Source organism: Artemia franciscana, chromosome 21, assembly GCF_032884065.1.
Source record: "Artemia franciscana chromosome 21, ASM3288406v1, whole genome shotgun sequence".
In the NCBI taxonomy this organism is placed as follows: Eukaryota; Metazoa; Arthropoda; class Branchiopoda; order Anostraca; family Artemiidae; genus Artemia; species Artemia franciscana.
Window position 1 is genome coordinate 27,255,803 of NC_088883.1, and position 24,713 is coordinate 27,280,515.

The following is a 24,713-nucleotide window of genomic DNA, read 5'->3' on the forward strand; positions in this document are numbered from 1 at the left end:
CGTAGAATAAATAGTTGAAATTACTAAAAATACTATAGCATAATGAGCGAGGTATTTATCTCCTCCTAAATACCTCGCTCTTTATGCTAAAGTATTTTTAGAACCCCTCATATGCGTAATAATCTCTGTTCGTTTTAAGTTTCAATGGTACTCCTTACTTTCAATTGAAAGAATTTTTCCATGTTTATTTTTTCATTGTTTTTTTTTATAGTAATTTTAGAAAATCCTGCGCCCTTTTCATTGAATTTCTGTTCCCCCATGGCATATTTCTCCAAGGAAAGATCCTCCCACAAGCCCCCTCCCCTCAACCCCACCCCCAAAACCAAAAAAAAATCCCCAGGGACTGTGGGGGAGTAAGTCACTCCCAAAGACATAGTTATTATAGTTTTTGACTATGCGGAACAAAATGGCTATCTCAAAATTTTGATCTGTTGACTTTGGAGAAAAAATGAGCGTGGGAGGGGGCCTAGGTGCCCTCCAATTTTTTTGGTCACTTAAAAAGGGAACTAGAACTTTTCATTTCCGTTAGAATGAGCCCTCTTGCAAAATTCTAGGACCACTTGGTCGATACGATGACCCCTTGGAAAAAAACAACAAAAAACAAACAAATAAACACGCACCCGTGATTTGTCTTCTGGCAAAAAATACGAAATTCCACATTTTTGTAGATAGGAGCTGAATTCTCTGATACGCTGAATGCGATGGTGTGATTTTCGTTAAGATTCTGTGACTTTTAGGGGGTGTTTTCCCCTATTTTCTAAAATAAGACAAATTTTCTCAGGCTCGTAACTTTTGATGACAAAGACCGAATTTAATGAAACTTATATATTTAAAATCAGCATGAAAATCCAATTCTTTTGATGTATATTTTAGCATCAAAATTCCGTTATTTAAAGTTTCGTTTACTATTGAGCCGGGTCGCTCCTTACTAGTTCGTTACCACGAACTGTTTGAAACTTTAAATTTTGTGGTAACTGTTCGCTTGCTTGAATAAATGCACGCCACGGTTATTTATTTAAATTTATCTGTTTTTTGTCTGAAATAAGAACTTCAGGAATCAATACAACCATAATTTTCCCCCTTAACTTTTTGTCTTGATCGAGACCTGTTTCTTTCCTAAAATTTTGCTTGCCTTGTGTACATGATCTGAGATTCCTATGCAGATCAGCACAACAATATTTTTTTATCTTAGGGCTAAGAATTGATATTATTGTGTTTTTATTCCAAAATGTATTGTTCTTCTTAAGGTTCTCTTGGTCCAGTCTGTTTACCTTTGAAGTTTCATGCCAATCAGGAAAAAAACTGGACTACAGAGATAATACAGATAACTGCAGACGTGCTATTTCGCAGCCTGATACCCATGGTAGGTCTCGATTTACCTTTTCTCCCCTCCATCAAGTTATAATTTGGTATCCATTTGACCATCCTTCCCCTATCACTATCCGAAAGCTATAAGTTAATTTTCCAAGTTATTTTCGGGATATTTTGGATGGCGTCTTTTGACTTACTCGGGCACGCGTTCTGTTTTCAGAATATACCCTTGGAAAATTTGTGGATACTTGGCCCAGCGAACAATCCCTAAGAGCTTTTACCTGATTGGACAACCAAGACTATATATAGCTGCCTTTTCCACTGAAACCTATTGCGTTAACGCTGGATAATGTGCCTAATTAAGCGTGACTGCCCTGTGGGGGTAAAGTCGACCCCAAAGACATATTTATTGGATCTTTTGGCATTTCTGACCAAAAAGATTACTTTAAAGTTTGATCCAATGTCAAAGGCGTTAAGTGGGAACCAAGTAACAGAAAAAGTGAAAGAGGACTGAAATAAACAGGGGCTGTGTACCCTGCAATCACCTTCACTCCTAGACTGTGGAATAGCACTTTCAATTCGTAATATAACAAGACCTTAAAGCCATTGGTGGCGCATTTTTTTTGTATATTAGTTTCCTCTTGGCTCAAGGACTTACCGGTGTAATTTTCAAATTGATTAGGGATATAAGTTTTTTGGCTCATTTTTGGGCCCGCTAATTACTTCCCGTTCCCACAACCAAATGTTTGATCCTTGACCCAGAGAAAAATCTAAACAGTTTTCAGCCACTCACAAACCTAACTGCAATCGACTTAAAAAAAATAACAATCATAGTTGCAACGTTTGCTAAAGCTTATTAAAGAACCAAGTTCAACCCTTAGTTACCAAAAATTTAAAGACACTTTTTGAAAAACAAATACTGTCAATTGAGGAAACATTGCCTTTTGAAGCTGATTTAGGGATGATAACTATTATTTCGATTAATCTTGAAGGTAAAAGTTTATTGCAACAAGAGCTAAGAGCTCATATGGCACTTGTGACGAGGCTAGAAGAGCTAAGAGCCAGGAGCTCATATGGTAAGAGCTCTAACAAAATTCTAAGAATCAATAGGTTGATTTAAACGGAAAATCAGAGGCTTAATGCCGGTCGGGATTTAAAATAAGAGCTCTGAGTCACGAGGTCCTTTTAAATATCAAAATTAATTAAGATACGATCACCACTCGTTTGTTATAAATACCTCATTATTTCTAATTTTTCCTCTCCCTTTAGCCCCCCCCCAGATGGTCGAATCTGGGAAAACGACTTTATTAAGTCAATTTGTGCAGCTTCCTGACACGCCTACCAATTTTCATCGTCCTAGCACGTCCAGAAGCACAAAACTCGCCAAAGCACTGAATCCCTCCCCCAACTCCCCCAAAGAGAGCGAATCCAAAACGGCTACGTCAATCACGTATCTACGACATTTGCTTATTCTATCAACCAAGCTTCATCCCGATTCCTTCAATCTAAGCGTTTTCCAAGATATCCAATTTCCCCCTCCCCCAATGTCAACAGATCTGGTCGGGATTTGAAATAACAGCTCTGAGATATGAATTCCTTCTAAACATCAAATTTCATTAAGGTCCGGTCATCCGTTCTTAAGTTAAAAATACCTCAATTTTCCTAATTTTTCCAAATTAACAACCCCAGCTCCTCCAAAGAGAACGGATCCGTTCCAATTATGTCAATCACGTATCTAGAACTTGTGCTTAATCTTCCCGTTAATTTTCATCCCGATCTCTCCACTCTAAGCGTGTTCCAAGATTTCTTATTCCCTCCTCCAACCCCCTATGTCCCGGGATCATATTCGAGTCGAAAATGGAGCATCTGAAACATAAAATCCTTATATATATCAAGTTTCATTAATATCCAATCACCTATTCGTAAGATAAAAATACCCCAATTTTCACGTTTTCCAAGAATTCTGGTTTCCTCCTCCAACTCCTCCCAATGTCACAGGATCTGGTCGGAATTTAAATTAAGAGCTTTAGAGCACAAGAGCCTTCTAAATATCAAATTTCATTAAGATCTGATCACCCGTTCCATAAGTTACAAATACCTTATTTTTCCAAATTACCCCCCCCCCCCCCCAACTCCACCAAAAAGAGTGGATCCGGTCCGGTTATGTCAGTCACGTATCTTAGACTTGTTTTTATTCTTCCCATCCAGTTTCATCCTGATCTCTCCGCTTTAAGTATTTTCTAAGATTTCCGCCCCCCCCCCAATGAAGCTGGATCCGGTTGAGATTTAAAATAAGAGATCTGAGTTACGAGGTCCTTCTAAATATGAAGTTTCATGAAGATCCGATCACTCCTTCGTAAGTTAAAAATACGTCATTTTTCTAATTTTTCAGAATTAACTCTCCCCCCAATTCATCCAAATAGAGTGGTTCCGTTCCGATTATGTCAATCCGATTATGCCTATTTTCTCACCAAGGTTCATCCCGATCCCTCCACTCTAAACGTTTTTCATGATTTAAGGCTCCCCCCCAAACTCCCCAAATGTCACCAGATCTGGTCGGGATTTAAAACAAGAGCTTTGAGACACGATATCCTCCTAAATATGAAGTTTCATTGAGATCCAATCACCTGTTCGTAAGTTAAAAATACCTTATTTTTTCTATTTTTTCAGAATTACCCCCCCCCCCCAACTACCCCAAAGAGAGCGGATCCGTTCCGTTTATGTCAATCGTGTATCTAGGGCATGTGCTTATTTTCCCCACCAAGTTTCATCCTGATCTTGGAACCAGTGTTTTCCACTCTAAGTGTTTTCTAAGATTTTAGGTTTCCCCCTCCCAACTCCCCCCAAATGTCACCAGATCCGGTTGGGATTTAAAATGAGAGCTCTGAGACATAAAATCCTTCCAAACATCAAATTTCATTAAGATCTGATCAACCGTTCGTAAGTTAAAAATATTTCGTTTTTACTATTTTTTCCAAATTAACCGGCCCCCACTCCTCCCCAGATGGTCAAATCGGGAAAATGACTATTCCTAATTTAATCTGGTCTGGCTCCTGATACGCCTGCCAAATTTCATCGTCCTAGCTTACCTGGAAGTGCCTAAAGTAGCAAAACCGGGACCGACAGACAGACCGACAGAATTTGCGATTGCTATATGTCACTTGGTTAATACCAAGTGATAATAATACCAAGTGCCATAAAAACACATTAATGGGAATCTCGAAAAATAGACTGAAATTTCTCGAAAATTGTGTCATATCAAAATGAAAACTGTGCAATTGAAGTTGTTCCTGTCTAAAGCCCCGTATATGACCCCCCCTCCTTGAACAACAAGCAAAATCACTTTTTTTGTAGGGATAGCACTGATGCATTTGGCAAAAACTATTATCGAAATACCATCTACATAATTAGTTCTTCTTGATGAAGGTCATGCAAAGAAAATTTCTTAAACCACATTGGCCTGCCAAAACATAAGGAAAGGAAATGATCAAAAATTGGGCTTTTAAAGGTCAAACGAAAATACTAAAGAAACACAGAAAGCAAATGTTTCGAGAGAACAACCACCTCCTTTCTTCAGCCAGAACAAAATCATGGAATCAAGGAAAATACCGAGGAAAAAAACAAAAAACTAACGTGGAAAGTCAACAAAACCAATTAAAAACCAATGAAAAAACCGCCAAGAAATTTAAGTGAAATAAAATTCAATAAAAGCCCAATGATTATAAGAATTAAAATCAAATATCTAACAATAATAAAAAGAGTCATTCGCCAATATTTTGGGCAAGCCGCGGATATTGGCGAATGACTCACTTTATTGTTGTCCAGTATTTGATTTTAATTCTTACAATTTTTGGCCTTTTTATTTTTCCTTAGTTTTTTGGCAGTTTTTTTCATTGGTTTTGTTGACTTTCCGTGTGTGTTTTTTGTTTTTTTCCTCGGCATTTTACTTGATTTTATCATTTTGTTCGTGCTGAAGAAGAGAGGTGGTTGTTCCCTCGAAATGTTCACTTTCCATGTTTCTTCAGTATTTTCGTTGGTTTATAATAAACCCATTTTTGGTCGTTTTCTTTCTTTATCCTGAAAAAAAGAAATAAATAACAACGGGGGATAAACAAAACAAATTTATTTAAGGCAGAAAATCCAAAAATGACAAAAAAGAAAAAAAACGAAGGAATATCCCATTACAAGCCCCCACAAGATGAGCGAATACAAGCTGATAATTAACTGGCAGAACATGGTATAAAAGTTCAATACAAAACAAGAATGAACACAAGAATCCATCACCCCCAGCCTTACATACAATAACGCCTTACATACACAATATAAAAATAGACATAATAGGACTGATAAAATGATTAGCAAAACACTTTAAACTGAACATTGCAACATAGTAACCATTTTGTTTTCGGAAAAAAAAATACATAATATGGTTCAATTAATTGTCGTTTTTCGAATGAATTATCTTGAATTTTTGATCTGAAATGAATTTCAAAATAATTTTAAATAAAAGTAATTTTTTTAGGTATTTATATTTTCCCTATATATTTATGTTTTAAAATCCAAAGTTTTTTCATCTTTCAAATTTCATGTCCATATGATGCCCCTACGGACACTGGCAAATGGATGCCTGGAAGGACAATCGACCCCTGTGAAATCAAAATGCATAAAAACAAGCAAATAAGAAATGTTACGATTTAAATCTTGGTAAAAAAAAAGCTCTATGTATCACATGCACTTTTGGGAATTTTGTTGGTGGCGCTCATGAATAGGCTGAATACAATAAGCTTTTTGCAAGAACAATGACTTCAAGATCTATTTTCCCTGTAAGGGTTTTGATATGTTATTAAAAAAAATTCTATTTAATTATGTTTTTAATTATAATCAATAATAAATTTTTGATTTGTTATCTAAAGTCAAGGAAGTTTATATTTTCAAACCGTGACTTTACACAGAGCTGCAATAAAAAATTCCCAATTAAAGATCCCCCTCCTCCCAAAGTCATAAATTTTATTGAATCTCTGGGAAATTCTTATTTAAATTGCCAAATAAAACTTGTTTCTCGTAAGAAAAAATTCGACTTTTTTTATTTGGCTCTCAGGAAAAAATTCCTGCGCTCACGAATGACGTTAGGTTGTTGTTTTTTTTTTTATTATTTCATCAGGGCCAGAATTTTGTATAGCTAAATCAATACCTTGACATTCTGATATACGTGTGACACTGTAATAATTCATTGGCAGCACCGAACTGGTAGTTTGCTAAGATATGATCAATAAGAACGACCCTTAGAAATCATCTTATGAATATGGCTAAAAAGCCACCATAGCCATCCTTGCTGACCAGATGGCACACTGGAATTAAAGTCCAATGACATTGAGGACGGGGATTTGAGTAGAGGTGTTGCCAATCCTTTGGCTCTGGGGTGGGGGTTATTGGGTGTGAATCTGTAGGATTAGCCCTTTTGAATATGGATAGCTTACGATTAAACATATTCATTCAAAACACCTAGAATTCGGTGAAGCCAGTTGAAGCCAGTTCGGTGAAGCCAGTTCCCTGCCTTACTGGTGGAATCCAGTGGAGGTGGAGAATGCCAAGTACTGCACAAATATAAGTAAGTACTGCACGATTATAGGTAAGTAAGGCTAATACAGCTCAATGCAGTCTTTTTCAGCCAGGAATATATTTTCTCATCAACTACATAATACTTATAATAATAGGATTCTAATTTCAAATATCTGTTTGAATCTATTATTTCTATTAATATCTATTCAAATGTCTCTGTTTTATCACTAACAGAGACCCAAATGACAATTTTTTTTAAACTGATGTGTACCACAGATTTTTATATTTTGTGGCAATAATCGATTTGCTTTTAAAAATGGATGGAACTTTTTAGTACCGGAAAAAAGAAAAAAAAGTGAGAACTTCCAGAAGTGAAGCCAAAAAATTTGTAATTTTAGTTGTATTTAAAGAAACTCCAAATGTATACTTTCTAATTGAAAGTTTTATACGGTTTAATATTTTAATTCATTTCTAACGATTTAACGCTGAATTTACGGACAATTAGTTTTAAAAATAGATGTTAAGTTCGGCACACCTGGACTTAAAGCTGAATTTATAACTTTCTGAATGCATATATTACTGAATCTAAAACTGAATTTATGGTTTATTGGCATGTAGCTTTATAGATACATATAGAGTTACGTATGTATGAGACTAAAGATTAACTTGTGATTTTCTGAATCTCTAAATTGCTGAATCATTATAACATAATTAACATAATACATAATCTATGTATAATACAATTTATATTTCCAGGGCATATCACTTAAAAGATACATATAAAGCTAGCAGTGGCGTGAATTCGTCAAAATCCTGGGGGGGGGGAAGGCAAATTCAGAGCTAATTTCCCAATAAAATTAAAATGACGGTAGAGACTGAAAAATGAGCCATATGTTACCATAAAGGCAAAAATATGGAAACTGGAAACTGAAAACAAAAAAGAAAACTGACCTGTTTCTCTGGATGCTTTAATGAGGCAGGTTTATCTTAGTTTTGACAAGATTTTTTGCCGAAACTAAATTTCAGCTGGGAAGCGGGGCAAACTGAGGTCTGGGAGGGCATTCTGGGGTCTTGAGGGGGCAGTTTCCCCCTTGCCTCATAGCGAATTACACCCCTGAAGGTAGGTATGAACTTAAAGCTGTATTTATATTTTTCTTAATTTATGTTTAGCTGAATTTGAAGTTGAATTTATATTTTGTGGACGCGTCGCTTACAGTATAGATTTATAAAGTTAGGTATGTATGAACAAATTACCCACCAATTATGTTAATTAACATAATACATAATCTATACATAATACAATTTATGTTTCCAGGGCATATCACTTAAAAGATACATATAAAGGTAGCAGTGGCGTAATTTCGTCAAAATCCGGGGGAGGGGAATTTCAGAGCTAATTTTCCCAATAAAATGAAAATGACAGTAAAGACTAAAAAATGAGCCATATGTTACCATAAAGGAAAAAATATGGAAACTGGAAACTGAAAATAAAAAGAAAACTGACCCGTTTATCTGGATGCTTGAATGAGGCAGATTTATCTTAGTTTTGACAAGATTTTTTGCAGAAACTAAATTTCAGCTGGGAAGGGGGGCAAACTGAAGTCTGGGAGGGCATTCTGGGGTCTTGAGGGGGCAGTTGCCCCCTTGCCTCATAGCGAAATACACCCCTGAAGGTAGGCATGAACTTAATGCTGTATTTACATTTTTCTTAATTTATGTTTAGCTGAATTTGAAGTTGAATTTATATTTTGTGGACGCGTCGCTTACAGTATAGATTTATAAAGTTAGGTATGTATGAACTTAAAGCTGTAAACTAATTTTTCTGAATTTAAACATTACTGAATTTAAAGCTAAATCTATATTTGGTGGGTACGTAGCTTGAAATGTATACATAAAGTATGTATCATAAAGTATGCTACCTATATAACTAGGAAACTGACTTATTCCTCTTGATGCTTGAATTATGCAGGCTTATCTTAGTTTTGACAAGATCTTTTGCAGAAATAAAATTTCAGCTAGGGAGGAGGCAAACTGAGGTCTTGGAGGGCAAATGAACTTAAAGCTCTATTTATATTTTTCTTAATTTATGTTTTGCTGAATTTGAAGTTGAATTTATGTTTTGTGCTCGCTTACAGTATACATTTATAAACTTAAGTATGTATGAACTTAAAGCTGTAAACCGATTTTTCTGAATTTAAATATTACTGAGTTTAAAGCTAAATCTATATTTTGTTAGGACGTAGCTTGAAATATATACATAAAGTATGTATTAGCCTTAAGTAAAATTTATACTTTTTTGAATTCACATATTGCAGAGTTTTAAAATGAATTAACATTTTGCAGGCACGTAGCTTAGAACATATATACAAAGCTAGGGATGTATATATCACTTTAGCTGTAGCAAATAGCGAATATTGCTTGGCACAGGAAATATTTAATAGTCTCGAATAATTCAGCTATGCTGAGATTTTGAAAAGTTATGAAAGTTACTATGATTGTAAGCTCTGTAAAAATCTTCTGAATTGGACAGTTTAAGCAGCACTTGAAGGCGACGAGCTCTTATGAAAGAAGTAACACACGCTGTTCCGAAGACAAGAAGCAGTATAGATATCAAACCTGAAAAAACGAATTAAATATTTAGCGATGAAGGCCGTGTACATACTCTTCGTATCCCCTTGACCCCTAAAACATTTTTTACTTCCTGGACCCATATTAGATTCATTTGTACTGAGAAACTGCAATTTTTGAAGAGGCAGAATCATATTTATCCAGTGTTGCTTCATATAACAGTGTTGCCACGGAACCGTGAAGGTAATTAAGTAAAACTGATTAATTAAATTTGACAATAGTTTTTGTCCGTTGGCCCTAGAGTCTACAAAAAGTTGAAAAGTAAATGGCAATGTTAAATGCCCACAAAGAATATTTTGAAAACATTCAGGAAGTATATGGTGTTGTCAAATTTTTGAATTAAAATAAATTTGCCACCAATACGTGGCTAATTGGAGAAAAGCCAGTTTTGCAACAGAACCGTGAAGGCAAATAAGCAAAACTGATTACTTAAATTATCGATTAAATGTGGTCAAATGTCCACAAGGGAGATTTTGAGAACCAAATTGTTTTTAGCATGAATTTTCTATCTAATTTAAAATTATCCTAAAGTAGATCTTATCAGAAATTTCATCCGATTTCATCAGTCAATAAATTTAAATATGAAGAAATTATGGTAGTGCTCCAGATATCCTTATCTAAAACTTTCTCCAATTTACATTCAATAAAAATAAAGATGGCCTGAATTAGAGTCTACCAATATTCAAAAAGTATGCAGCGTTGTCAAATATACACATCCATGAGATTTTGAGAATATGGAAATTTCCTAACTAGAATTTCCAGATCTTGCTTTAAGCTATCATAAATATTTTAATCTAATAATTTAAAACATTGAAATATCTAGCAATTACGATGACATACAAACTATCTACTACTGCTAAAAACTAACCAAGCTTCAAACTTAAATGTAGATTATAATTATACCCATGGTTGTAGTTATTTTAAGGAGCTAAGCCTATTAAAACACCTTTTCTAAACCTAAGTTTTCCAAACTTAAAATTCAAACTTAATAAAATCAATGTTTCCCATAGATAAAGTTATTTTAGCATGAGTTAAGCACGTTAATTAATCTTCAAATTTAAACTTAGTAGATTTGAAGTGTACCCATAATTAAAAATAATTTAATAGGATTTAAGCATATTAACAAAGCTTCGAATTCTCTAAGCTTCAACTTTAAATACAATTGATACAAAGTTTAGCCATAGCTAAAGTTATTCTAATAGGGGTTTACATTTAGACTAAGCCTCAAATTCAAATTTAAATTTGACAAACTAAAAGTTTACCTACAACTAAAGTTAGTTTTACAGGAGTAAAGTAAGCCTCAACTTCTTACTCACTGAGTAAGCCTCAACTTCATATTAAACGTAACAGACTCAAAGCTTATGCGTAGTTAAAATTATTGAACAGGAGCTAAGCATATTGAGTAAGTTTCAACTTCAAACACAAACTTCATAGGTCCAAAGTTTACCTATAGATTAAGTTATTTAACAGAGGTTGATTATATTGAATAAGCTTAAACTTCAAATTTAAACTTAAAAGGTTAAAAATTTACTCATAGTTATTATTTTAAGAGGATATATGCACATCGCATAAACTTCAACTTCATGTTAAAACTTTACTGGTTCAACGATTAGACATATCAAAATTATTTGAACATTCAATACTTTCGAATTTAAACTTAAAAGGTTAAAAGTTTTTCCATAGTAAGTATTTTAAGAGGATATATGCACATTGCGTAAGCTTCAACTTCATATTAAAATTTTACTGGTTCAAAGATTACCCATATTAAAATTATTTGAACAGGAGTTAAGCATATTTTGTAAGTTTCAACTTCAAACACAAACTTCATAGATCCAAAGTTTACCTACAGATTAAGCTAATCAACTAAGGCTGAATATATTGAATAAGCTTCAACTTCAAATTTAAACTTAGAAAGTTAAAATTTTCCCGTAGTAAGTACTTTAAGAGGATATATGCTCATTGCGTAAGCTCCAACTCCATATTTAAAGTTAAAAGGTTAAAAGTTTTCCCATAGTAAGTATTTTAAAAGGATATATGCACACTATGTAAGCTTCAGCTTCATATTTAATCTTTACTGGTTCCCATATTAAATTATTTTATAAAATATTAAAATTATTTTAAAATTATAAAATTATATTAAATATTATTATTTTATTTATTAAATAATATTAAAATTATTAAATATTAAAATTATTTTAACAGGAGTTAAGTATACTGAGTAAGCTTCAACTTGATATTCAAGATTAAAATTCAAGCTCATCCATAGCTAAAATTATTTCAAAAGGAGTTAAGTATATTGAGTCAGCTTCATCTTCAGATTATAAATTAAAAATTAAAGCATACCCATTATTAAAGTTACTTTAACAGGAGTCAAGCATATTGAGTCAGCTTCAACTTCAGATTTTAGCTCTTTGCTTGATTCTTCTTCAGCTATTACTTGCAATGCCTGATATAGGTTGATTTTGTCCGAAAGAGGAACTGTTTTATTGATTGCAACACTGTCCACGGATCTCTTCGATATTTCCTTTGCGTTTCTCCAATGACATCCCTGGTTCTGGAATTATTATAAAAAAATTATAGATTGGTTTATTCATTGATTGTATATTAAAAATGAGTTGTGTCATTTTAGAACAATTCACTCTATAAATAAATAAATTTTCATTTTAGGCTGTTATTTTTGAGAAGAAAGAAAAAGTGCGTAATACTAAATTAAATATCCCTGGGGAACTCGTGAATTAAGGATTTTCTCATTTTCGTAAAAGTAATTTCGTTTTTGAGGCTTTATTAATAATAATGATTATTTTCGCAGATTTTATCTTTTTGTATTAATTTTAAAACAAATACACAATTTGTGACTCACCCTTGATTATTTTTACCAATTTCCCTTGCAAATTAGATTTTCTGGAAAATTTTCAAGCTTAAGCTCGCAAAGAGGTATTTTTCATGTTCGAGTAAAATAAGTAAAAACAATAATTACCTGATTAAAAAAAAACTCTCAATGAACTCAAAAAGGGACTTAATCGAAATATGTCATTTTATACCATTATCGCTTTTGCATAATCCCATTTTTTTCGAGTGATGTCTATGAATTATTTTTACAGATACAAAACATCTGTAATTCATTTTATTATTTTGAATTTGGGATTGAAAGTCCCAGATTTTCGAGAATTTCTGGCCATTTCTTATTTAAATTATCAAATAAAGCTGTTTTTTATTCCCCCTCCCCCTAGAGAAAAATTCTTGCGTATTTGAGTCAACGACATATACATTTGTCATACGAATTATTTTAAAAGAGAAGAGGGTGAATGTACGAATTTTGTTGATAAGTACTTTTTATTTGTTAATCTTTTTTAATAATTTATGCTATCAACTTTTACTATCAGTCAATTTTGTGCTCTTTTCTTTTGTCCTTCATTTTACTTATCTATTAAAGAAAAAGTTCGGAAAAAACAAAAAATTATTTTAGTGTTTTAGGTTTGAAGCGTTTTGATTTTGGATCCGTTTCAATTTTGAATTTAAACCCATCTGAAAAAACTAATTACAAATAGTTAAAAAAAATTAGTACCTTAAATAAAGAGTAATTAAACTTGTATCACGAATTTCCTCATGAAGAAACAGGCAAAATATAATACTAGATTTTAATACTATGTCCCTTTGAAGCTTGACCTCGGGAGACTTATAGCCCCCCCCCCAATTTATCAACGGTTCTGCAAAAATTTGAAGGGTAAATAATTACTGATAATTTTATGTAAATGTAAAAGAGCTATTCAAAATTTAAAATATGAGTACTTTAATTATAAAAAATGGCAACAGTCTGCACTATGGCCTCTAACGGAGGAAATGAAATATTAACAAAAGAGTGCCACCTTTCAATCCCCAGACAGCATTCTTTCCAAAATATTGAGGCACTACTTTTGTAATTCCCCCTACCGGGGGAAGTTGTGACCCTAAACAATATATTTATCCCCTTTTAATCATTTTTTGAATCTGCGCATGCCTTCACTAGCAGGCATTTCATTCTTAACCTATGTGACATCATTGTGGAATCATGAAAACAGTTGTATAAGGAAAAATAACGAGAATTATTTAATGCGTGAAATAACGAGAAATTCTTTATTTAAAAATACTTCAAAATGTGGATGCAAATGAAAGAAAACATAAAAATCTGATTATTAAATTTTTATCTCATCTAATCCTGCATACTATAAAGTTAATTCTGTACATAGTCTTCAGCTATACTTGGCCCCATTAGTGGGGGAAGGATTGCAATCGTAACGGTAGTGACCCTTATATTTGTAATGAGTGTTGATTGGGAATCGAATAATGATTATCTTTTATTATTCTTGTGTTTTCTTCATGGAACATTATTTCATTGTGGGCTTGCATTTTTAAGAAGAAGGAATAAGAGTGTAATACCAAATTGTATAATTGTAATTTATATAATTATTATACCAATTACAAATAACAATTATTATTCAAATTATAGTATTATATCAAATTTTGTGGATTGTTTAGTTACGCAAAATTACTTAGCTAAAAGAGGCCATGTAACGGAATATTACCCAAAAATCTTACCGGACATTGACCATGGCACATTCTGTTTCCTTCATGGAATACTATGTCATTGTGAGGTTGTATATTTAAGAAGAAAGAATTAGAGCGTAATACCAAATTATATGATTATAATTTACATGATTAATTATATCGATTATAAATAACAATTATTATTCAAATTAAAGAATTATATCAAACTTTGCGGATTGTTTAGTTACGTAAAATTACTTTAGTAAAAGAGGACATGTAACAGAATGTTACTAATAAATCTTACTTGACATTGACCATGGCACATTCTGTTTCCTTCATGGAAAACTATGTCATTATGGGGTTGCACATTTAAGAAGAAGGAATAAAAGCATAATACCAAATTATATAATAATAATTTATATAATTATTATACCCATCATAAATAACAATTATTATTCCAATTATATAATTATATCAAATTTCGTGGATTGTTTAGTTACGTAAAATTATTTTGGTAAAAGAGGCAATGTATCAGAATATTATTCATGAATTTTACCGGCAATTGACCATGGCATATTGTATTTCCTTCATAGAACACTATGTCATAGTGGACTTGTATATTTAAGAAGAAGGAATAAGAGCGTAATACCAAATAATATTATTATAATTTGTATAATTATTATACCAATTATAAACAAAAATTATTATTCAAATTATAGAATTATATCAAACTTCGTGGATAGTTTAGTTACGCAAAATTACTTAGCTAAAAGAGGCCATGTAACGGAATATTACCCAAAAATCTTACCGGACATTGACCATGGCACATTCTGATGTCACACTCGATATAGAGGGCTGGGCTTCCTGTAAATCTGAAAGTTTTCATGTATGCAAATACCTGTGTTTCATATAAACCAGAATCTGTCCAAGTTCCTCTAAATCGACTGATGATCTTATCGTCCACTGGGCATCTAAAACAATTTTTTTATCATGCGTCTCAGCGTAGAAAGTAGTAAGAAAATAAATATAACACGAGATTATTTTCCCGCACATAATGAATAAAAATGGTGAGCAGGGACAATCCTCCAACATTCATATTTACTAGAAGGGTCCCCTCCTCGTTTTTGATTCCCCTTAATGCAAAAAGTTTTGAGGAAAATCAAAAGTTTAGGGTTTTACTATTCATCAACTAGAAGATCGTCCATTGGGTAACAAGAAATATTTTTTTTTCCTTTTTTTGTATATGGGTTGTATTACAATTCTGAAAAACTTTAACTCCACATATGTAAACTTTTATAAACAAATATAACATGACTATTAATATCCCGCACCTACTGAATGAAAATGGGGATCAAAGACAACCCTCTAACATTAATACTTACAAAACGAGTCCCCTTCTCGTTTTTATAACTATGCATCTTAATACAAAAAGTGTTGATCAAAATCTAATGCTATATGTTCACTATTCATTAGCTAGAAGATTGTCCACTGGGTTCCGGAGATATATATTTTTATTTATATGGGCTGTATTACAATTCTGAAAAGCTTTAACTCAATATATGTAAATTTTTATAAACAAATATAACATAAGTATTTTTATCCCGCACCTACTGAATGAAAATGGTGAGCAAAGACAACCCTCTAACATTCATACTTACAAGACGAGTCCCCTCCTCGTTTTTCTAACTATGCATCTTAATGCACAAAGTGTTGAGGAAAATCAAATTTTATATGTTTACTATTCATTAGCTAGAAGATCGTCCACTGGGTTCTAGAAATAGGTTTTTTTTGCATGGGGTGTATTACAATTCTGAAAAAGTTTGACTCTACTTATGTTAATTATTGAGATCCAAGTGGTCACTTTCGTCATTAGTCGACCCCTCAATTTTGAACTATGTCTAACCTGTAATGAATTCTGACTACGAATTTTTTTTCTTACGGTGTGCTGCGTTAGCTTTCTATTGGATTGATAATTGATAATTAATTAGTAATTGGATTGGTAATTGAGAAAGCCTTAGCTTTCTATTGGATTGGTTATGGATAATTTCTTAAACACAATTTCTTAAACACAATTGGCCTCCCATAATATAAAGAAAGGAAACAATGAAAAACGGGATTTTTTAAGGCCAAAAGAAAATATAAACAAAACGAATATGGAAAAAATAAACAAAACGAATATGGATAGGTTATGAAACGACACATACATCTGAAAACGTAAGTGATTTGTTCCTAAAGTTTAAAAAAAATTATTTCAATTGTTTTTTTCCTGGAAAAATTTGCTAGCTTGAGGCTAAATTTTTCTTGAAATTTTATCGAACTTGAAACTTGAAATCGAACCTCTAAATTTAAGGATTCGAGATTTGCCCATGAATATAAAATTTACCACTATAGAAATTTGAAAAATGAGAAATGAAGCATGCCAAAGAAACACAATTGGCCTTCCATAATATAAAGAAAGGAAACAATCAAAAACGGGGTTTTTTAAAGCCAAAAGAAAATATTTTAAAAATAAACAAAACGAATATAAATAGGTTATGAAACCACACATACATCTGAAAACATAAGTAATTTGTTCTTAAAGGTTTAAAAAATGTATTTAATATTTTTTTCTTCCTGGCGAGATTTGCTGGCTTGAGGCTGAAAAAAATAACTGAAAAAATAAACAAAACGAATATGGATAGGTCATGAAACGACACATACATCTGAAAACGTAAGTGATTTGTTCTTAAAGGTTTAAAAAAATGTATTTCAATTGTTTTTTTCCTGGCGAGACTTGCTAGCTTGAGGCTAAATTTTTCTTGAAATTTTATCGAACTTGAAACTTGAAATCGAACCTCTAAATTTAAGGATTCGAGATTGGCCCATGAATATAAAATTTACCACTATAGAAATTTGAAAAATGAGAAATGAAGCATGCCAAAGAAACACAATTGGCCTTCCATAATATAAAGAAAGGAAACAATCAAAAACGGGGTTTTTTAAAGCCAAAAGAAAATATTTTAAAAATAAACAAAACGAATATAAATAGGTTATGAAACCACACATACATCTGAAAACATAAGTAATTTGTTCTTAAAGGTTTAAAAAATGTATTTAATATTTTTTTTCTTCCTGGCGAGATTTGCTGGCTTGAGGCTTAAAAAAAAAAACTGAAAAAATAAACAAAGCGAATATGGATAGATTATGAAACGACACATACATCTGAAAACGTAAGTGATTTGTTCTTAAAGGTTTAAAAAAATGTATTTCAATTGTTTTTTTCCTGGCGAGATTTGCTAGCTTGAGGCTAAATTTTTCTTGAAATTTTATCGAACTTGAAACTTGAAATCGAACCTCTAAATTTAAGGATTCGAGATTTGCCCATGAATATAAAATTTACCACTATAGAAATTTGAAAAATGAGAAATGAAGCATGCCAAAGAAACACAATTGGCCTCCCATAATATAAAGAAAGGAAACAATCAAAAACGGGGCTTTTTAAAGCCAAAAGAAAATATTTTAAAAATAAACAAAACGAATATAAATAGGTTATGAAACCACACATACATCTGAAAACATAAGTAATTTGTTCTTAAAGGTTTAAAAAATGTATTTAATATTTTTTTCTTCCTGGCGAGATTTGCTGGCTTGAGGCTGAAAAAAATAACTGAAAAAATAAACAAAGCGAATATGGATAGATTATGAAACGACACATACATCTGAAAACGTAAGTGATTTGTTCTTAAGGGTTTAAAAAAATGTATTTCAATTGTTTTTTTCCTGGCGAGATCTACTAGCTTGAGGCTAAATTTTTCTTGAAATTTTATCGAACTTGAAACTTGAAATCGAACCTCTAAATTTAAGGATTCGAGATTTGCCCATGAATATAAAATTTACCACTATAGAAATTTGAAAAATGAGAAATGAAGCATGCCTGTTTTCATTGTGTCTTCTTCTGTATACATTTCGGCTATTGCAGTCGAAATTTTATGCCGCGTTGACAAATTTGAAAGTTTTATCGAAAGCTATTTTTGATTTTATTTATTTATTTATTTTATTTCTAACCCGTCATACAATACAAAGTAAACAGAGACGGAGTATTTATAGCAAAATATAGACGGAGTAAAATATAGCAAATTTTACAGCAACAGAGAATGAATGACACATTGGCTGGAAAACTAACAAGCTTTAGAGGTCAACATTCTCCAAGGAAATTACACAATTTTTAACTTTCTGTCAAAAGTTTTCACCTTCAACTCAGCTTAGAAACTATGGAAATTATTCTACCTTTTAACTCGCCATAATTTTGTTAACTCAGAATGACAGAGTATTGACAGAATTTAAGTCCAAAAAGTGAAAAGCACTTTAAAAAGTTTATAAGACATAAGAAATTTAAACACATTTTTATCTCAGAACTATAGCAAATTAATCTCTGTGTTATTCATTTGCTAATAATGTATAGATTGGAAATAGAAAGAACTTTCAAAAAGTTCCCTCAAAGGTCCATCATCTTGGTCGGCGGATAAGTAGTACATTTTTAATCTACTACATTGATTCGAAATCTATGGTATAGATTGGAAATAGAAAGAACTTTAAAAAGGTTCCCTCAAAGGACCATCATCTTAGTGGGGCGATAAGTAGTAGATTTTATGTTGGCTTTAGATCAATTTTAGGGACTAAAGCAGGCTAAAAGGTAAAATTTCCAACCCCTTTCAACAAACAATTATTCAAGTCTTATTATCCGTTCTTTTGATTGAAATAAATTAAGAAATATATATTAATGAAATATAATTAATAAATAAAAAAAAATGTTTCTTTCCTCTACGAGCGTATAATGTTTCCCGACTGACGAAAACTCAGTTTCTATGCAATCGTGACCCCACTTCCAGGGGGCTCACCAATCAAGTTTAGGAACAACACCCCATGATTTTCTTTTATACATATTGATTCATTTGTCTAAGTTTTTGTTTTGGCATTCATAGGCTCACCTGTTTGAAAAAAATCAAGAAAAATATGTTAATGAAATATAATTACTAAATAAAAAATTTATTTCCTCTACGAGTGTATAATGTTTCCTGACTGACTGCAACACAATGTCTATGCAATCATGACCCCACCTCTCTGGGAGTTGAGCATTCAAGCTTAGGAACGACACCCCACAATTTTCTTTTATACATACTGATTCATTTTTCTACGTTTATGTTTCTGCATTCATAGGTTCACCTGATTGAAATAAATCAAGAAACATATATTAATGAAATATAATTAGCAAATAAAAAGAATTTCTTTCCTCTACGAGTGTATAATCTTTCCTGACTGACTGCAACACAATGTCTATGCAATCATGACCCCACCTCCCTGGGGTTCAGCATTCAAGTTTAGGAACAACACCCCATGATTTTCTTTTATACATACTGATTCATTTGTCTAAGTTTTTGTTTCGGTGTTCATAGGTTCATCTGATTGAAACAAATTAAGAAATATATATTAATGAAAAATATTAATGGAATATAATTAATAAATAAAAAAATTTCTTTCTTCTACGAGTGTATAATATTTCCTGACTACAGCACAGTTTTTATGCAATCATGACCCCACATCTAGGGGGCTCAACATTCGAGTTTAGGAACAACACCCCATAATTTTATTTTGTACATACTGTTTTATTTTTCTACGTTTATGTTTCTGCATTCATAGGTTCATCTGATTGATATAAATCAAGTGAAATATAATTAGCAAATAAAAATAATTTCTTTCCTCTACGAGTATACAATGTTTCCTGACTGACTTCAGCACATTGTCTATGCAATCATGACCCCACCTCCCTTGGGGTTTAGCATTCAAGTTTAGGATTTCAAGAAAATTCAAGATTTTTTCTTATATACACTGATTCATTTGCCTCAGTTTTTGTGTCGATATTCATAGGTTTATCTGATTGAAACAAATTAAGAAATATATACTATTGAAATATGTTAATAGAATATAACTAATAAATAGAAAAAATCTTTCTTCTACCAGTGCATAATATTTCCTGACTGACTACAGCACAGTTTTTATACAATCATGACCCGACATCTAGGGGGCTCAGCATTCGAGCTTAGGAACAACACCCCATAATTTTATTTTATACATACTGTTTTATTTTTCTACGTTTCTGTTTCTGCATTCATAGATTCATCTGATTGAAATAAATCAAGAAACATATGCTAATGAAATATAATTAACAAATAAAAAAAAATTCTTTCGTCTACGAGTGTATAATGTTCTATAACGAGTGTAAACTGACGGACTGCAACATAGCGTCTATGCAATCATGACCCCACCTCCCTTGGGGTTCAGCATTCAAGTTTAAGAACACCGCCCCATGATTTTATTCTATCAATACTGATTCATTTTTCTAATATTTGCTTATGCTCTGATAGGTTCATCTGAATGGAACACAAAAATCAAAAATAAAAGGTTTTTCCCCCAAAAGTTTGTAGTTGGTCATGACTGTCTGTGAACCCATGTTTATGCAATCATGACCACGTTCCCTCTCTCTAGGCGCAACTACCTCAGGATTAGAAACAATAGCACCGACCCGAGATGCACACTGGGGGCTCTGGGCCTCTCTACCCCGAAATTTTAAATTTATTCTGAATCTTCTCGGCAATTCTTACTCAAATTTTTTGCTATTTTTTATCATTTAAATACTTTATATACTTTGTATGTTAATATAAATTAAATTAATAATATTAATATAACTTATAACAACCGTAATTATTTGATTATGATTGATATAAAATTATATTGATATAATCGGAAATATGAATTATATTAAAATGTATTTAAAATATTTAATGTATTTATTTAATATATATCTCCAAAAATATTTCTGCTTACGTGTCTGAACACGATATTCTTAGGTACATAATCATGATTAAATAATCCCTAAATATCTTTAGCCAAAAAAATCTTATACCATTCTTTTGGCTAGTGAATAAAACAAAAATTATACTGAATTATTAATTTAAAATTATATTAACAAAATAAAAATATTAATTATATTAAAATGTATTTAAAATATTTAATGTATCCAATAACCCCGATATTCTTTGGTACCATTTGATAACCATGATTAAATACTTCGCAAATATATTTAGCCAAAAAAAACATTATACCAATCTTTTGGCTAGAGAATAAAAATTATTTGAAAGTATATTGCTCTCTTTTCTTAATCTTCAGCTTTGAACATCACTGGGCTATTCTTTAGAAGAAAAGAAGCAATTATGGTTACAACTGTACCATGTTGAATTGCTTCATTTTCTTGTATTCATTTTATTTAATTAGGTTACTGGGTGCTCATTCTTCACCGAGTTAAGGACTTTGCTTTTACATGACATTCTTCAACAAATCACACTGTCACAACTAGGTCATGCAATCTGATTGTTGCTGAGTCACTTTTTTTAGATAAGATAAATAAGACAATTTTATTTGACAAATACATTCAGAACATTTTTCTTAGCAGCAACTGCTAAAAAAAAGAAAAAAGGTAAAGGATACGGCATTAGACTTTACAGTCCGTACCGGCGGTGTTGATATCCGTTTCTTGGCCCTTCAGCCAGGAAGTGCAATGGGGGTTGGGGGCCAGCCATCCTGTGCTTTCGCACACCCTTCCTGTTTACCTTCCCCAGATTTCTCCAGGTACCCATTTAGAGCTGGGTCGACTCTGGCTAAGCTTACAGAGTCACACCACTGACCCCCGTCCCAAACCGAAGAATTGGGTACACTGGGATTCGAACCCGCGTCCTCTCAGACAAGAGATCCCGAATCCAGCGCACCAACCCACTCGGCCAGGACGGCTGAAAACTACAAGGGGCTTGTTGGCAGCAGGTGGGAGTCTTGTATCCTACATATTCTAAAAACACCATTTTATATGATTCTTATGGCAATAATACTTAAGTCACACATATACAACAACCTTTCTACTTGCATAAGCTACAGACATAATTACTATTCATTTGCAAGAAAATTTTTATTTCGCTGTAGCCTAGAAGGATGCCAGATGACTTGTATTTCGTATTACAGCTGAAATTATATCCCATACGCAGGGAGCAAAATTTATGCTCCAAAGAGAGCAGAAAGAAGCTATAGTCGTATTTCTACGTTGATGCACTAGATTCGTTGCTCCCCATACATCTTGGCTATGGAGATCACTATTAATGAAAGAAAAAATCGAAAGAAGAGGGAAGTATATTATTAAGATAGTGATTTGTGAAATTACTAACTGATAAGCTCTAGTTTTTGAAATATCAATAAGTTGATTCTTAATGTAATTATTGTAATTAATGTAATTAATTACTACTGTAATGTAAATTAATTGTAATTTAATGTGATTTTAGTGCAATTTTAATGTAATTAAAGTAACAGAATAATAACTAGTGTAATTAGTGATTCTTAACGTAATTATTGTGAGTAATGAGTACTTTAGGTCACAAAAGTTTAATAGCTTTATTTTGGATTTTTTGCATTTTTTAAAACATTACACAAAGTGTAGTTATCCATATAGAGAAATCATAGGGAATATACTGTTAAAAAATAGCAAAATGAAGCATTTTAAGAATTCTCATCGAAACTAAGTTCTTAACTCGACGAAGCGCACCCCTAGATTTTGACAATCTTGAAGCTATAGCTTCAGAGTGTGTCTTCTATGATAGATTTTCATTGATCATAAATCCCAAATATTTTGCTACCAAACACTTAACTCATTTGCAATTAGTTCCGACTTGAGTTCAATTTTAGAAGTCTGAGAAAATAAATGTAATTAGTTTTGATATAATTTAATTTCAGAAGTTTAAAATCTGCCCACTCAATAAACTCACCCAATGCCTTTTTATTTTACCATAAAGTAGACTTACTGATTAGGCAGCAACAAGAAAAAAAAGTATCATATGCGAAAAGTATTACAACAGCTTCTGACAAATAATACTTAATTCTATCATAAAAATAAAAGGGACCTAGTATGGACCCTAGTATAGACTCTGCAGGCTATCCTATTAGTTACAGAAGTTGATCACTCGTTTCCTACGACTTGCTTCTGGCCGTTTAAGTTCCGGCCGATTTAAACCATAAGATGCTCTTTCCAGTCACACCAATTTTATCCAGCTTAAGTGATAATTACTTATGGTCAATTGTGTCAAGGACATTCTTCAAATCTAGGAATAAAGCAGCTGGAATCAAACCCAATTGGAGCGCCTCATTGACCCAATCCACAATTTTGATTGTAGACATTTTGGCTTATGGTTTACAAATCTCGAGATGAATAAGTATATCTCAATTCATCAAAGATACAACACAAGGTGAATCATATATAACAAACGTAGCTTTAGTGAATTTTTTGTAAATCAGTTCTCAGTTGCCATCTGTATTTTCTGTACATCAGTTGCCATCAATTCTGTAGAATTTGACACCCTCATTAACTGTTTCCTATCCCTTGATTTGGAAGTAACAGTATATAAAACAAACAAAAGGGCATTCCTACCATAACTACAAGAAGGCATACCTACATAAAAAGAGTACTGCCTCTTATATGAAAAGTGATTGTCACTGTTGCTCACGATAGGGCATTGTAATTCTTTTATGTGGTATTCTAAGCCCCGATGATGCCATGGTGTTGTTTTTATTTCGACTCGACACAATTTTGATGATTTTCAGGGCATTTTTCGAAAACCCCGTATTTTTTTGCAATAAACTTTTATAAATAAGACATAATAAAAGTTACAATCCCTGAATCAGCTTCAAATGGTGATTCTTCCCATTTTACAGTTTTTAATGTGTTTTTTTATAATTTTTTTTACTAAAGGCCACACTCCATTCTTTACTAGGTTGCATTCGACCCTACAACCATGATGATAAAGATTTTAGAGAAGCATTATTGTCACCAAAAACCAAAATCTTCACTCTTGCAGATGTCATCTGAACCTAAATAGAGACACACAATAATCAGTGCAAGAACTTGAGAGAAAATGAAGGAATCTCCCTACCTCGTAAACATATAAGGGGGAAGAAGAAGGGTCCAGTTTACAAAATTCAGTAGCTTTGAAAGCATTCTTATACTACCTTTAAGATGTGGATTAGCATATACATCTCAGCAGAATACCAAACCGCATTGAAAACAATTTTCAATGCGGGTTTTCAACTACCGCGGTTTACCAAACCGCGGTAGTTGAGAGAATTTGCGAGTTTTTTGTTGTTTATTTCGGTGCTTACCGAAAATATTTTGTTTTTATCTTTGTAAATGGGTCTTCGAAATTGTTTATTACTTTTAATGTATGACAAACAAGAAAAAAATAAATAATTGAGTAATAAAATGAAATAGCCGTAAAACTGAGAGTAATGTGAGCTTGTGGACAGAAAGAATATTAAAAGGTTTAACTATTATTTTCCTCAGTGTTAAATTAATATCATTTGACAACACTTTTCTAGGAAAATTGTGTATTTAGGTGATTTAAGTCAATCACTAAGCAGAGAATTTTTGTTCAATCTAAATGGCGATTGATCTTTAATTCATTCTGGCTTGGTTTTTCGTATGCTTGATTCATGGTTTCTTCTGCTTTATTACAGTTTAATTCAAAATTTTAGTTCTTTTTTTTTTGTTTTTAGTCACCTACCCCCTGCCACTTATACGTGGAATTGCCCAAGAAAAAAAAAGATTGTAATTACTAATTAGAATA

General features: G+C 32.3%; 1 protein-coding gene across 1 annotated transcript in view; it reads right to left on the minus strand.

Annotated features, from left to right (window-relative positions):
- Window positions 1–5,419: 5,419 nt before the first annotated feature.
- The window catches only part of LOC136040643 (uncharacterized), a 76,962-nt gene continuing 57,668 nt past the window's right edge, over window positions 5,420–24,713 (minus strand). The window contains exons 9-11 of the mRNA XM_065724925.1: window positions 14,831–14,993; window positions 11,842–12,052; window positions 5,420–9,486 (exon numbers count right to left, since the gene is read on the minus strand). Of these exons, the coding sequence (XP_065580997.1) occupies window positions 9,323–9,486; window positions 11,842–12,052; window positions 14,831–14,993 (538 nt within the window). The 3' untranslated portion in view covers window positions 5,420–9,322. The remainder of the gene's footprint in view (window positions 9,487–11,841; window positions 12,053–14,830; window positions 14,994–24,713) is intronic.